At 36.6% G+C, this 16687-nt stretch overlaps 2 protein-coding genes across 2 annotated transcripts; one reads left to right on the top strand and one right to left on the bottom strand.

Moving 5' to 3' along the window:
* Positions 1-754: 754 nt before the first annotated feature.
* Positions 755-3029, top strand: LOC18442672 (L-type lectin-domain containing receptor kinase IX.2). The gene is given in 2 exon segments (XM_006852886.4): positions 755-1391; positions 1394-3029. Coding segments are annotated over 2 exon segments (1932 nt in total). The 5' UTR covers positions 755-874; the 3' UTR covers positions 2809-3029.
* A 3532-nt stretch (positions 3030-6561) lies between these two features.
* On the bottom strand, positions 6562-15951 carry LOC18442671 (ureide permease 1). Its single transcript, XM_006852885.4, has 7 exons — positions 15443-15951; positions 13885-14023; positions 12525-12690; positions 8632-8672; positions 8420-8532; positions 7632-8006; positions 6562-6932 (listed from the first exon to the last, which is right to left on the bottom strand). Exons 1-7 carry the CDS (start codon positions 15677-15679, stop codon positions 6777-6779), a joined length of 1227 nt encoding a protein of 408 aa, XP_006852947.1. The 5' UTR covers positions 15680-15951; the 3' UTR covers positions 6562-6776.
* Between the last annotated feature and the right edge of the window lie 736 nt (positions 15952-16687).

Genomic DNA, 16687 nt, shown 5'->3' with positions numbered 1-16687 from the left:
CAAAAATTTTAGGTGCTTAGAAAACAGAAAATTTTAAAATTTTGGTTATTGAAATATCAAAAATTTAAAATTTAAAATTTTAATTTTTCAAAAACCGAAATTGACATGATTTAAGTTTTTGAAAAACCGAAAATGAATAGTTTTGTTTTTTTGTTTTTATTTAAATTATTATGAAGTCCACAAAACAGATATATGTAAAGCATTAGGTATTTTGATAGTTACAGAAAAATAGAACAAATACTTACGGTAATTTTCTCAAAAATAAAAACTAGTGAGGTATGTTGAAATAGAAAGCAGATGCACATACTTGAGAGAGGTCATAATGTCACGTCGATAAGTTCATTGAAATAAATAATTTCAAGACTTTTATTTTTTATTTTTTGGCCCTTTTTGGCTAGGGCAAACTCGGGAGAGTCTACCAGGACCTGCCAAGTATCTTGGGGAAGGGCCTAGTCTTGAGCCTGAGTCCGAGCCCGAGCCCAAACCCAGTTTTGAAACCTTGTATCAAAGACTTTTTTATGAAGTCAATCAGGATGCCCGAATCGGGTGATCCAGCTCAGAACCGACAATTCTACTACAAACAGTTGGAAATAACTGAGCTTTGGTGAGAACCGCCTTGTTAGTCTTGGGAAGTGGGTCAGGGGGCTGCTATCTTTGAACCTCTTCTTCCTCTCTTTTTCTGCATGCAAGAAAGTGAGCTTATATCACACTAAGGCCACCCATCCCTCATCCACTCCTCTTTTCTTCACAAATTGTTCCATATTATTGTGAAGACTTTTTCTCAATACCACTTCCAATTTAAACACATGCAGTCTCCTCTCCCTTAGCAAAGTTGCCACTCTTTTTACCTCTCTTTTGGCCTTTGCCATTAGCCATGACATCCTGCAAATGTAGAGCAGGTCTAATGCTCTTAACCATTTTCTTCCTCCTCATTTCCTTCGCCACCTCTTTGGAGGCCGACTACACTAACACAATCTTTCCCACTGATGATGACGCACCTCCTCAGATTGGAGTCCAAGGAGATGCTAAGGTTACCAAGGACAAAATTCTACTCACTTCCTTCGGGAATAGCAGGGGTCGAGCCTTCTTTAATTACCCTTGTTTTGTGTGGTATACCCGGAATACAAGCATCAATAGCTTTAGCACAGAGTTTGAGTTCACCATTACATCATCTAGTGGGAATCTCACTAGCGGTGGCCTTACCTTCTTCTTGGCCCCAATGGGATCGGAAATGCCGGCCAATTCTTCTGGAGGGTGGCTTGGCCTCTTCAATGAGACCACAAATAACAAGTCGTCGAATCAAGTAGTTGCTGTGGAGTTTGATGTATCTGAAGATCCGTGGGATCCTAAGGGGGGAAACCATATTGGCATCGATGTGAACTCAGTGGTTTCCAAGAAAATTTGCAAGTCCTTCTCAAACTTGTAGGGGTTCCTGTGTCTGTTGGATCCTTCGATCTTTCTTTTGGCGTGGATTTTAGTCAGGTCCTCCCACAAAAGGTACTCATGGGGTTCTCGGCTTCCACTGCTCACTTAACTGCATCACACAATATTTTGTCATGGAATTACACTGGACAGTATCAGAGTTACAGTGATATCTATAGTGGGCTTATCATTTCAATTGCAGTAACTGTTTGTATAGGACTTGTCGTGTTTGGCATTGGAGTTGCATTGGGTAAATGGTGGAGGAGGTGTAAGGGCAAGGGGAGGGAGGATTTAGGTTCTGATACAAGCATAGATGAGAACTTTTTGAGGGGTACTGGGCCTAGGAGATTTTCTTATAAGGAGCTCATGACTTCGACCGACAACTTTAGTGAGGATGGAAAGCTTGGAGAGGGAGGATTTGGAGGGGTGTACAAGGGTGTTCTTCGTGACACCAATGATGTGGTGGCAGTCAAGAGGATCTCTAAAGGATCTAAACAAGGAACTAAGTAGTATGTTTCCGAAGTGACTACCATTAGCCGTTTAAGGCATAGGAATCTTGTTCAGCTTCTCGGGTGGTGCCACAATCGAGGTGATCTACTTCTTGTTTATGAGTTCATGCCCAACAAAAGTCTTGACTCCCATCTTTTTGGAGCTTGCATTGGACTGACATGGGACCTAAGGTATAAGATAGCTTCTGACTTGGCTTCGGCTTTACTATACCTTCATGAAGAGTGGGAGCAATGCGCAGTCCATAGAGACATCAAATCGAGCAACGTTATGTTGGATTCTAACTTCAATGCTAAACTGGGGGACTTTGGGCTGGCTAGGTTTGTGGAACATGGTCATGCCTCCCAAACAACAGTGATTGCAGGGACTATGGGGTATCTGGCTCCTGAGTGTATCATCACTGGGAGGGCTAGCAAAGAATCTGACATTTTCAGCTTTGGGGCAGTTGCACTAGAGATTGTCTGTGGAAGGCGGCCAGTGGAATTAACAGTCGACAATTTGAGTGTTAGATTACTGGAGTGGGTGTGGGAGCTCTATCAAACAGGGAGATTGTTTGAAGCTGTGGATGAAAGATTGGGTTCGGACTATGAAAAAGAACAAATGGAACGACTCATGGTTGTGGGGCTATGGTGTTCACAACCTGATGAATCTCTGAGGCCCTCAATTAGGCAAGTGATTCAGGTCTTGAATTTTCAGGATTCCCTCCCTGAGCTCCCACTCCATATGCCCATGCTCATATACTACCCCCTAAAGAATCCACCCAAATGCCCTTACAAAACATCAAGCAACGGAACCAGTTCGACTCACCACACCACTGCATTGTTGGCACCGACCACTATGACGACCAATTCCCCTTCTTCTTACTACACTCTTGCTTAATCTACGAGATTTTATACCATATGTGCGAACATATTTGCAAACTCCCAAATGGGATATGATATTGTTCCTGTTTTTTCTGGTCTTTATATCAACCTATCAGCCGAGGAGTCTTGTTGGGTGATGTACTCTACAGAAGACAGAGTTGGTCCACTTCTAGTCATACAAGCGATTATGCCTTGTACCGTGTTTAACTTTCACTGTAAAATCTGTTGTATGGGACATATGGTGAGGAACCAGAGTTTTGCCATTGATATGCATTTTGTAGTTCTAAATCTCCACATATAAGAGACAAGGAAGAGGGAGGGAATAAAGTTGCCATTTACAGAGGACTAGACATATGAATGTGAAATTTATGTTTTAGAATTTACATATTCTGCAATTAAATGAATGGAACTTTTCATATCTGAAGTTTAGTTCAAAATTTGATAATTCTGAAGTCTAGATTGGATAATTGAAGTGCAAAATTCTCCTTAAATGCATATAGGGAATACTAACCTTTTTGCGTTTTATGGTCCCTTCCATGTATATGCCCCTTTCTCACAATTGTATGGGGATATTGCAGGTGTTCATGAATTCACCAAGTAGCAGGTAAGGGGGCACACACATAAGGCCACCTTATATATGCATCCAGACAGGTATTAGAGGTGTCTTGCACTCTTATAAGCTTAATACAAACTTTTGCAAAAATATTTCCAGGAGTGACCAGGCATTCAATAGAAACCATGACCCTCTTCCTACATAAACCAAGCCTCATATTGCTGCTAATACCATAACACACATTCTTGACAATTTCATCATTACCAATCTACAAAAAAGGTGACCATAATTGCTGTTGATCTTGATGGGAAGCACTATCTCTATTAGGAGCATAGCAAATTCCTTGACTAAGGTTAAGCCGTCGGAATGATTCGTAATAAGATATTGCCTACAATTGAAGAGGTCTTATCGATAAAATTGTCATTTATTCAAGATCTAGGCATATTTAACAATACACTTTACTTTATAATTCTTCTCATTTCCCCTCGGGGAAACTGATCCCACAAACAAAGGAATTGTACAGTACAAAATGACATGACATAAAAACAAACAAATTTTCAAATAAAACAAAACAAAAAAGGGTGGACCTTTTATTTTATTATTTTTATTTCAATTTCATCGAAGATGAAGAATCTAAATCATTTTCTGTGATAGCTCGATAAGTTTTTTTGATCCAACTGGACCAGAAAAGAAAATGTTTTTTTATCCCTTCTTGACAAAAAAATTTATTTTCTAACAATTAGAATATTCTAATTTATTAGTAAAATTAGAATATTCTAATTCTACTAATAATAATAGATTGGTCGGACTTGTACTGCAAGAGTGACTCACAATTCACTTGGTTCCTGGGCCATAATCATAAGAATTCGTATGATTCAAGGCGTAGCATTGGAACTGCTATGTAAGCTTTTGTTTACCGAGATTTCGAATCCCTCTCTTTCCGTATCTTCACCTAATTTACCAACGCAACCGATGGCCATGTATCAAATGCCAATCAATAGCAGTATTCCAACAAGTAATACCTTTCCTTTATAAATATAGAAATTTTCTATTCCTTACTTTTACTACGGCTTGGCTGTGGTATGGAAAAGAATGGAAACAAAGGGAAAGAGTGGACAAGGAATGAGTGATCCTATTGTGTCTTATGTTATAGGTGAATAGAAGAAAAATCTGGATCAGAACCCTTACCCTTAGATAGATCTTTTTTTTTTTTCCATCAAAAAAAGAAAGTGGCAAAATTGTCCAAAGTTTTCTTATTTCTTAATATTAGGTTTAAGTCTGATAAGAATAATATTCTACGACTGACAGTTCCTTGATTTTCAAACCAATCCATTTCCTATCTATTATTTAATTTATTAATCCTTTGTACTGCAACGAGTAAATATTCAATGTTTTGGCAACTCCTCGTTGGAGGATGAATCCATATGATTTTGAATCAGAGCTCTAGATCTTTCTTTCACCCTTGTAGTAACAAAATCTCCAGGTTTGCAGTGATAACTTGTTATATCTACTAGACGACTATTAACTATTTTTTTTAGCTTTAATTTTCTTTGTTTAAGGATAGCAGCTTCTCACTGAAACTCTGAATATCATTCCCCTCCTTAAGCCTCATTCAATTTTGCAGAAATGTAACATGAATTCATCATACGGCTTCAACCAATGAGCCATCATGGTAACCTTCATAGCCAAAAAAAAATCTGAACAGTCATTGACATAGTTTTACAAGGATTGCCATTAAAACCCATCAAAGTTCATGTTAGCACAGCTCAGAGCCAACTAAAGAGATGAATATGTCAATGCATGAAGAATTTTAACAAAGAAAAGAGAGCCCCATCATTTCCCTAGCACTTACTAAGACAAAGGGTCATAACTTCATGAGTAGTAGTATCAATTTGGTTTGGACAGGAGGTCAGGCCCTGTGATCTAGCCAATGTTCGCAAAAGTGAACCGGAAGGGTTAACCGGACATGGGACCAGAAGCGGTTTAACCGGCCTAACAAGTAAATCGGCTGATTCAACCATTCTAAGTTCCAGGGGGTCAAAACAGTGTTGAAAAGATAAAAAAGATTAAAAAAAAAAAATCTAATAAAATATGAAAAACATATAAAGAATGATTAAAATAAAATACATTCAAATGAAGTTAAAAATTAATGAAAAAAATAGATTTTAACGAATTGATTTTTGAATTAAAGTGAGTATTATTGACAAAAACAATTTTTAATCTTTACCATAATGTAAAGAATATTAAAAATTGTATTACAAACCAAATTCCTTATTTTTAAGAATTTATATATATTCTTGTGAATGTTTTTTTAAAATACCGGTCGATCACCAAAACCGTCCAAAACCGGAACTGACCAGTGGCCGGTTCCGATCTAACCGGGTGGTTAGCGGATAGACCGCCCGGTTTTTCTAACAATGGATCAAACAATGAAGACCAAACCTAAAGCTAAATGCCACTGAAGGGGATTCAATTATGTTAAATTTTGACCTGAGCTCTTTCACAGAACAGGGCCCACTGGGAAGTATACTTGTCACTAGAGACAGTGAAGGCTTACTGTTGAGGACCTGCATATTTAGGGATTTTAGGCACCATGAAGCTACTGAGGCCAAAGTAAAAAAAACACTTATATTAGGTGGAGGATCTTTTCATCATTCCCATATTCATTTGAAGGAGTAATATGCGTGAGGCATCAGGTACTAAGCCATGGAGGATTGATGGTTTTACTCTGTTTTTTTTTAGGCTCCTAGAGATACAAATTGAATTGCTGACTTTGTTGCTATAGATGTGGCCTACAAAAATGAGTTATTTTAGGGCATTCCACTCCAAGTACAAGTGTTATATTCTACCTGATTGTACAATACATATTATCATGAATAAATATGTTGTTTCTTATCAAAGGGAAATGTCTAGTACACTATTGTTGTTTTGCAGTATGATTATATTCAAGTATTTTTACCAGTTGATTATCTTCAATTGTATTCACTAGTTGATTCTTATAATCAAGTATTTTTACCAGTTGATTATCTTCAATTGTCTTCTCTAGTTGATTCTCAAGACCCATTTTATCCTTCACATTTCATACTATTAACCAGGGACTCAATTGAGTAATTCCAGATTAGCATTAAAAAGAATTCTTATAAGTCAATGACGAATATAATTTTCCTGGATACTAATAACATTTGACTATGACTTCAGGCATGGCAAATTTACCAATTTGAGGATAAACCATCTATAAGTCAATTGCCAATTACTGTGACTAATTTTGCATGATATTTACATTTCTCTTCCTTGTGTGGATTTTTTAAATCAATCTTGAAACAACTGAACAGTCCAGCTTTCCCTGTTATGCCGTCAAGGACTACATATCCCCCGAACACACCAATATTTCCATTTATTTGAAAATATAAAGTTTATCATGATTGTAGCACTTATGTCTTCCTGTGACCAGATGAGGCCATGAGCACACCCACTGCTGCGGCAAACATGAACAACATGGCTACAAGCAAGATATAAGTCCTCCTTGATGATTTCCTGAACTCCCCAAAAAATAATATTCCCCAAAAGGTGCTTACCAGGGGAAGTGCCTGCACCCATAAAAAGTTTTCACTTTCAATAAAGCATAAAGAAATCTCTTGAAGTATCATCAACACACATCTCACAATCATCTCAACATGTCGTCTTTCCTCCGATATCTCTTCCAGATGAGAGAGTGTGTGTGTGTGTGAGAGGGGCTATGCACGTGGTTTGCACATAATGTACACATACATGAATATGCATATGCGTGTAAGTCATATATAAACAATCAATTATCTCAACATGTTGCCCTTTCCCCTATATCTATGCCTGGGTGTATGAGAAATAAGTGCATTTCTAAGAAGTTTGGTGTTGTAACCATAATCAATACATAAATACATGTGAGTCTTTATATATACATGTATGTACATGCAATCATACACATACACACGCGTACATGCACAGACACACATCTGCCTGCCAGCCTGCATGCAGATACACACACACACATATCTCTGTGTCTCTGTGTGATATAAAAATACTATGATCCACATGACAGCATCATAAGTGTTATCCCCATCAATCAATTAATGGTGATCGACATAGAGTAGGACCCACCAAAATATGGTGGACAGATCTCACTTACTTCCATAATAACCATCCATCCATTGAACCGAAGGGAATAGACACTTTCAACCATAAAGTTTCCATACTCATAGAGTTATAATTTATTTAAAAAGGTTCCATAGAAAGGATATCAAAGGACAAACCTGAACTGCATCAGCAGCTGCATATCCAGCTGCTTGGCCACCCATGAATTGAAAACCATTTCCAAAACCACACAAAAATCCTGCTAAAAGAGCCCATTGTCTTCCCTTCCAATCCTTTGCATAAGCAGTGAGAGATGACTTTGGTAGTCCAAGAATGGGCCAATATAGGAATGTGACATTTAGAATGATCGCAAGAACGAAACAAGAGATGGAAAAGTAGAAAAATGCAGTGTATACAACCAAATGAGGGACCCCGGTTTTCAATGTGTGCCATTGGTCATTTGTAGCCAAATTGACAGCAGGAGAAAAGAGCGAGAAACAAATGCCTGCCATAAAGACAATACACATCCCAAACATGGTGCTGGTACCCACTACCTGTTAAAAGACCAGAAAAGGTTTTATCTATACCAGTCATACACATGCATATATATGTATATTATATACATCCATACATGATATGAGATCCATATGCATTTACATGTAAATTATTTACATTCATACACACATACATGAATGGCACAAAGCAGTATATAATAGAGAGGATGTGGTTAAATTAACAAATATGTTTGGGGTTGGGAGACTATTTCCTTTATATGAATTGCTCATTTCCAAAGAATAAGATGATCATTGTAGTAGTTGTTCTCAATAAGACATGTCTATGGAGTTTTATCTAGTTCTAAAGCTTGTTACACATTAGTGTTCTAATGTTAAAGAAAAGGTTTTGCCTGGATAATATGCTTCAAAAGTTATCATTTCCTCACATTAAGTGGAACATGCACAAATCAAACCTTGATTGACCTTCTCTTCTCAAGTGCCATGAAAAACTCTGCAGTTCCTGCCTTTGCTTTATTTTCAGAAAAAGGGATTACCGCCTCATTTTTTTCGTTCTCCAAATCAAGAGCTACATCCACAAGAGTAAACACTACATAATATATATTTTAAACCTTCAAAAGCCATAAAATTCAAGAGTAACATTAAGTGACATCTCCATAGAATATACCTGTGCTTTGAAGATCTTTTGTGGTTTCTGAATTTGCAATCCTGCCAAACATGAAATTGATGTGCCATTTTAAATGGATGGTTACTCGCAACAAAGGCATGGGTGATTTTTGAAGGATAGTGAAAACAAAACAAAAGGGAATAGAATATTTAAATTCATTTTCTAATTCAAGGATATAACCAGGTTAAAGAATTGATTACATGAATAAAAGCAACGAGAACTCTTTTTCATGTTTCAGATGATTGTAGGATTGGAAGAATCAAACTATGATAATTTGGTAATTAATAATCCATCAGTGTGATCTTATGTTTTTGAACTAGACTATCATAATCCTTTGCTGAGGAGGTGCAATTAACAGACATCATACTTGAAGGAAGCTTACAAATGTCAGACTCTTTCTAAAATGGATTCAGAAATATTTGGTTCTTAATTCTCTTTAAAGAAGATGGGCAAAATTAATGAGCAGACCAAATCAAGATTATGGCGTAGGTCTAGTGTAACATACACCACCTTTGACATCCACTATCCCTTTCAAAAGATGGACGACGGTGATTATCGACCATTCTCGATGACAGAAGTTCACCCAGGAATGATTAATCTCCACATACATCATAGGGAATGGCAAGATGGATGCACCATCACATATCCTGCACCAGTTGTACAGTCTACCCTTTTTCTTCTTACTAAATTGTGTATGCTATACTTTTCTATACGCATGTCTGCTCCCAACAAAAATATCAATTAGCAACTAGACATTTCGATTTTTTAATACCATCAAAGCATGATCAGTTGATTATTTCACTCATATTTCATTCTGAAATTTCCAGGAGTTTATTTTGTTGTCATTGCTAAATTGTACTAGCAATATGTAGTTTGAAGTTTGTGCACCAATTCTAGCATTAACGGAATTTCACGAGAAAAAGAAAGAGAAAGGTTGGGGTTAGAGACATTGAAGTTGGGCTAAAAGTTTAGATACATTGGAAATTGCTCAATGAATGAAAAGTGGTGGTCCATTTTCCAATCAATGCCTCAAAGAAGAAGAAAGAGGTAAAAAAAAAAGGAAGAGAAATAAAAATTAATGGCCACTTAAATGGCTACCTGGCTTTTTGGTGAAGACCGAGGAGCCCAACCTCATTCTAATAAATGCCACTATTGATTGTCAAGGCTGCCATATCCATCAAATTGAAAAAAAGACTAATGTGATCTTGCTAGGGGATATATATATATATTTTTTTTTCTTTTCACCCCTTTTCCTTTCTTTTTCTTTTCTTTTGGCAAAGATCACTTACAAGTAGTCTTGTTATAATAACTCTTGCTTCAAAGAAAATAAAACTAACAAATCCAAGATCTTAAAAACCTTGATGCCCCTAAACCAATTTTCTTTAAACAAAGAAAATATCCACAATTCTTATGCTTGCGAGTATAAAGACAATATAGTTAAATATGGCAAAAAACAAAAAGAGAGCGACGGAGATTACCTCAACTGAGCTTATTACCCCCCACACCGAGTCACCACTATCCAATGATGCGGGATCAACGATCAACCTTCAATCTCAATCGAGAAAGAAAGTTTGGACAAGCCACATCAATGGAACATAAACCCCTTTGATCACAAACTTACCTAAGTGAATTCCCTTAACAACCTAGATTGAGAGAGATGGATTCTTTTTGCTACACTCTAAAACCCTTAGCCATAAATCCATAGTTGAGAGATGGGAGAGAGAAAAACTCCATAGCCTGAACCCTTAGCCCCTTTTCACAATGTGAGAGAGAGATCCAAGAGGTGGAGACTGTGGGGCATGCCCCTTTAGGCTTTCTTGAGAGAAAGATATTTCAAGATGAGAAAGAGAGACTTTCTAGAGTGGAGCGTACCCCCTAGATGGATGAGAGAGAGAGATAGAAAGTTTAGTGTATGAGATAAGGTGTAGAGATTTTGGTAGGAATCAATCCCCTTTTTATAGTGCTTGAACAAGATTAGGGTTTCTTAGGGTTTTCCTTGACTTGTCTGTTCTTGTGAGATTGAATATGAATCAATGATCTTGGGTGACTTTTGAGACTTGAGCCCTCCATAAATGGGCCATCAACATCATGGAAGGTGCTAGAACCTTTATCCCCCTCTTTTCCTTGACCATTATCCCATCAATATAAATCAAATAAAATAATACTAATCATAACGTTGTGCTTTATCCAAAAATATGCACAAGCCTTATCATGCTTTTTAAAATATTCATTCAAATCTTTCTCAAGATAAATCACCTTTCCAAATCTCATAATAACTTGGCCTCCAAGCCAAGTTTATTACTCTTATCAACTTCAACCCCTATAAAATAGAAACGACTCCTATAAGTGGGCGTACCACCCAAAAGGCGGCTACGTGAGCCTTACCAACTTAGGGCAAGTGGGCCCATGTGCACAATGGGCCCCCAATATTTTTCAAATATTTTCTAAAAATTAATAAAATATTTTAGAATTAATTTGAATATTTAAAACATTAAAAATCAATATCTCCATTTTTATAAATCCAAATTTTATAAATAAAATATCCAGATATCTAGAAAAATTCAAAAAATAATTCTAAAATCATATTATCATAAAATAAACACAATTAAATTCATTAGATGGGAGAAGGATTCATATGGTATAAGAATAAACATTTTGTTTGGCACTCCACCTTCAACCGTGGACTACAGTCCACCCTTGCTTTATCAACTGACCCAAAGTTTCTCATGACCCACAATCCATACAGGGACTCATTAGTGGGTCACCAAAATCTGACCGATGAGCCAAGGGGTTGTAACTACAATTTGCCGATTTTAGGTTCTCCTTTAAAGACATGCCAATGTCACCTAGACCTGATGCGACCACAACTCCTATGGCGCATAGGGGTATCTCTCGCACATGTATAAGCTTCACCCTAAAACACTTTCCCGAAACGGCTATCATTATGCATGTCGTGTGATGTTACATGGATGAGGCTTTGACCCTCGTCTCTGAAGGCCACCATCACACACAAGGGTCACACAGTCCCTCGGCTCACTCATCCAGGTATATTCCGACCTCATCAAGGGATTACATATTAGAACCCTTATCAGATAGTTTTCTATGCCCGGGTAACATAAGTTTTTCCCAACCAGACTGACCTAGCACGTCAACATAGTCTAGTATCAGCAAACATCGTTTGCTTAGTATGGTCCACAAGGGACCACACGCCCACTGAGTTCATGCTCCACTATATCATTTCATTTTACAAGCACTCATAAGGCCTTTAATGGCCATACTCACCCAACAGAAATGACATTCTCAAACCTGTAAAGTTTCCACTAACTTTGGCATTTTGTTTCCAAATGTTCTAACATGTGTTCATAACTTCAAACATTTTCTTTTACTTCTTTTCTTTTTTTCTTTTGAAAATAGAAGGAAGGAAAACCGAGAATACATAAAGCAATTCAACCTAAATAGGAAGACCAAATGCATCTCAAAAGAAAAAACAAAGGAAAAGGCATTTAACTGCATGGAAGGCAAAAACACTCATTATTTAGACTCTAAAATTAGTGAATTGGTCCCTTCTTTGTTGTACTTATTGATGCATATAGAAATCAACATATGAGTACTAATTCACCAATATTGTTTCAGATTGCCCAGATCAAAAAGGATTCTATTCCCATGTGAAGTTAACTACAGGTAACACACTTCAGTTTATAGTTTGAAAGGTTAATTTTTCAGAATGGACCTAACAAGAAGACGGATATATGGAACTCAATTACAATGACACCCATGTTCACTTGCAGGAATGTGTACATACATAAAGATAGATTAGTTTCATTATATTTAATAAGGAAAATTCAACTATAAGAGGAAACCATATTGTAACGTCAAGAAATAAATGAAACCACCTTGTCTTTTCTTTATCCATAATACTAAGCTTTGCTTCAATATCAGCTTTATTGGATGAGTGGACAGCTGATCCAAGACAAACAGCGATAACAAAACACCCAACTCCTGGGAAAAGGATCTCAGCTCTATTGATGCGGTCGTCTAAGAAGTAGTTCATTGTTGTTCCTGAAATATTTATCCAAGGGGTAAAATATATTTGATTAGAATACCAACAAACCTCAATCTTTGGAAAGTTCAAAGTTCATAGTATTCTCTTTATAGATGCTCTCCAACAACCTTTCTGAAGGTATTACACTATGATAGAACAAAAGGAAAAAATTTACAGAGTCTTCCAACTTTTAGCTAAAATACAATCTAGAATTACTTCATACATAGTTCTAATATAACAAGTCAAGTTAAAAATAACGATGTACCTTTTTTGTTCAAAATTTCAAATAAAAAAATTTAGAGAGTCCTCCAACTTTTAACTAAAATACAATCTAGAATTACTTCATACATAGTTCTAATATAACAAGTCAAGTTAAAAATAACGATGCACCGTTTTTGTTCAAAATTTCAAATAAATGAATACTGTTGTGGACTTGAAGTTAAAACTGAGGGAACTCTCTATTGAAATTAAGCAGCAGAAATATCTACTGTGTGCATGCCTATGACATCTATGTTCTCGTTTAATGTTAAATATCAACATGTTCACTGAGCAGTTCCACATTGAACATGTTAGAATCCAGCATTAAAATGAGAACATTTTTCGATGTGTATAATTACATGTTTCACTTTAGTTGACGCAAGATGAAGGCTAATATGGAAGGTCCTGATTGGAACACTCCCTTGAATATTTAACTTATGCAAAGAAACAAGAAACTCCGATGGTTGAGAGAGAGATAGATAGAGAGAGAGTTGAGTACAGGCTCTAAGAAGAGGTGGTTGTGTGGAGGGTGCCTTAACATGATTGTCTGAAGTTCCATTCTCACTAGGTCCCTTGCAATCGAGAGAGAGAGAGAGAGAGAGGTTCCAAGCCTTCGAGGGGGGAATGAGAGTACATGCAAGGATACAAGAAACCTCCGAACTTTATTTCGGTGTCGGAGATAGTTGAAAAGAAACGAGAAGGTTCCCCCAGCTTTTGAGGGAGGTAAGCATTATTTTCAAAGAAACAAGACAGTCCATGCACCATGGGTAATGCAAAGAAACAGGAAACCCTGAGCTTGTGGAGGCTAAAGAGCAGAAAAAGATCATTAGCAATGACTTTATTGGAGAAATCCTAACGATTTCGCAAAAGATAGTTTATACCTTGAACTCATCCAATCATCTAGTAAGGAAATTAGAAGAACAAAACATCAATTAAGATTTAACGATTTATACCGACAACCACTGTAATGCAGCTCGAAACCACTTCTGTAACCGAAAGACCAACGTAGGCCCAAGCATATTGAGTAGAAAGGTTCCCAATACTGAGAACTAAACCACCAGCCATTGCGAAGCAAACAGAAGGCCAATTGTCCTGCATTGCATGGCATAGCCATTAGAAAGTACAAAGTTAAGATCGTTGTTTCTTATAAATTATGTTAAGAATTTACGATGATTCAAATAAAGTAGCTCTAACTCATGCTCATGTCTCTCGACATGTATGAGGAACTAAATCATAACAATTGTTACGTTTTAGAACACATAGATTGAGTGTGCTTTTTATAAGTTGATATGAAGACTATATGTTCTTTACTTAGAATTGATAAAACTTCGAATATCGTCAAAATGCTGATACATGTTCTGCATTTTCATTGAAGTACCAGCTAGCATCAAAAGATATCTATAAGAATCAATTTGATTCATTAGTTGTAAATCCTATGATTAACATATTCATATTCATACACATGCATATACATAAATACATCACAAATAAAATATATGCATAAAAAATGTAAATATGTTTGACAGCTCTGTTGACTGTACCTGATCTTAGGTACTTAAGACTCACAAACCAAACCTACAGTTATGCGAGCTAAATGTTATAGGGAAAGCTTTCCATGAGATTCCACCGAACCTTGAACTCAGCCGTTGAGTGGATGGATGAGATGGCTTGAGGCACAATGTGCTCTTGAGTGCATGAGTGCAGTTAAAAGTGTTCTATTTTTATTTTTTATCTATAAATCATTTTGCAGCAAAATGCGGAATGCATACATCCGCCAGGGTGCACATGATAAAAAAATCTTCAATACCCCCGAAACTTACAGAGGCATTTTGGTTTTTTATTCAATAAAACATATTTTTCCTATTTTTTAAGGCTTAGGGCGCCCTAAGAAGGAGATGGAAGGCCCTAAATTTCAATCAAAAAGGTTTTGCATAAAAAATAAAATAAAAATCAAATATAATTTTGACGGATGTTGTGACAAGCAATTCTAGATATCAATTCAAATCAAACTACGGAGAAGTACGGCCCCATATAATTATATGTGATTGAGTGACATAGAAAGCTTTCCCTCTCTTGTTTATGGGATTGTATACAATGAGATTGTTTACCTTTGATACAAAGAGATCATAATTACCTATAATTATCCGATGTAAAATATGATAGGTCTGTCATAAAGTTTCAGAAAATTTCTTTTCAACTTTGAGCTTGGGTTAATGAAATAAATACAGCTACCCAATTTCATATCTATTAAGATTAATTGTGACTACCATGTACAAAGATAAATGGTCCCATTGTATACTTTTGCATACACTGTCCATGTCCATAAAATCCTCCAGGACTTTCACATGAACATCGATTGCTCTGTACATTCGTTGACCCAAACCTCTTTCTCTTCATCATCCTCGGTCTCAATTGATCCAAAAAAGAACCCAAATCAAAAAATCACAAACCAAGAAACAAAAAAGAATAAATTTAAGCTACCACTCAGAAAAAAAAAAAGAAGCCACTAACCTGTGAAAGTTGAGTTAAGAAATTGGGCTCTCCAGGTTTACTTCTACCAATCTCACCAAAAGTGAAAGCAATGATAATGGCTGCCAAGAGATTGGTTATTGAGTAATCAAGGTACGTGTGTTGGGGTAATCTCCCCCTTCTCTCTAACAAGGCCAACACAAAAGGCCATGTACCCAAGAAAAACAGAGCAGCAAACATGAGAGCAATTGCTCCCCCTTTGTCCTCCACAACATACATCCTCTCTCTAGAAAAAGATCCTCTCTCTCTCTAGAAAAAAGAGCCAACAAAAAGCCTCAAATTCTCTGGTTCTCTCTCACCTCTCACCGAAGAGTGAAGAGAAGGGTCACAATCTTTTTCTCTCTCAAACTCCCAACTACTTCTTTTCCACTTCAGAATAGTAAACCAATCAACACTGCGCTATCCTCTAACACAAACAATAACTTAAACACAATTATTTTCTTCTTTGTTCTTATTTTGTTATACTTTCTTCAATCTTCCTCCTCTCTCTGGTACTTTGAAACCCAACTCTCTCTCTCTCTCTCTCGTAATACCTCTTCTCTCTTGTACGTTGAAACCCAACTCTCTCTCTCTCTCTCTCTTAATTCCTCTTCTCTCTTGTACGTTGAAACCCAACTCTCTCTCTCTCTCTCTCTAGATTCTTTTGATTCCTTCAGACAGAGAGGGCTTAGAATCCATCCTCTCTCTCTCATCGAGAAATTCAAGGATCTCCTATTGCGAAAACTGCATCCGGAGGAGAGTATCCAAGTCAAAGACACAAAAGTGTTTAGTCGACCAACGATAGTGGGCCATTAAATACTGAAACGGTTGCAATTGATTGGCCGCCCAAATTATTGGAGAAAAGTTAAGTCCCAATAATAATAAAAAATTGATAAAGCCTTCTAAATATATTGCCCAAAACAAAATAGTACCGAAAAAAAATGTAGTTTCAATACCGGATATCTTCTTTTAGATAGTTTTAAAATATATTTTTAGCTTTATTTATAAAGTTTAAAATTTAAAAAATAGTGTAAAGCGAGAGATCCATGAAAACTTGAAAATTTTAAAAATTAATGGTACCAAAATATGTTACAAAATACACTATGTTCAAAACTTGAAATCTTTTGTTATCTCATGTCCATGCATCTTCATGTTGAGATGATCAATTTGAAGATATTTAGGCATCCAAACAACTTTTTCTAGTGAAATTTTTAAGATAGGCTCGAATTTGATTGCTTAGAGCCTCAC

The sequence above is a fragment of the Amborella trichopoda genome, chromosome 13, assembly GCF_054954075.1.
Source record: "Amborella trichopoda isolate Santa Cruz 75 chromosome 13, AtrichopodaSantaCruz75HAP2 v2.0, whole genome shotgun sequence".
Taxonomy (NCBI): domain Eukaryota; kingdom Viridiplantae; phylum Streptophyta; class Magnoliopsida; order Amborellales; family Amborellaceae; genus Amborella; species Amborella trichopoda.
Note: the sequence above shows the minus strand (reverse complement) of the source record. Positions and strands in the feature narration are given on the sequence as shown.

Excerpts from the sequence above, each read along its gene's own strand:
- LOC18442671 (XM_006852885.4), bottom strand. The coding sequence starts at position 15,679 with ATGTATGTTGTGGAGGACAAAGGGGGAGCAATTGCTCTCATGTTTGCT. Across the intron at positions 12,691-13,884 it reads CTGCATTACAGTGGTTGTCG|GAACAACAATGAACTACTTC; the intron begins GTATAAATCGTT and ends TAAATATTTCAG. Across the intron at positions 8,673-12,524 it reads ATGGATAAAGAAAAGACAAG|GATTGCAAATTCAGAAACCA; the intron begins GTGGTTTCATTT and ends CATGTTTGGCAG.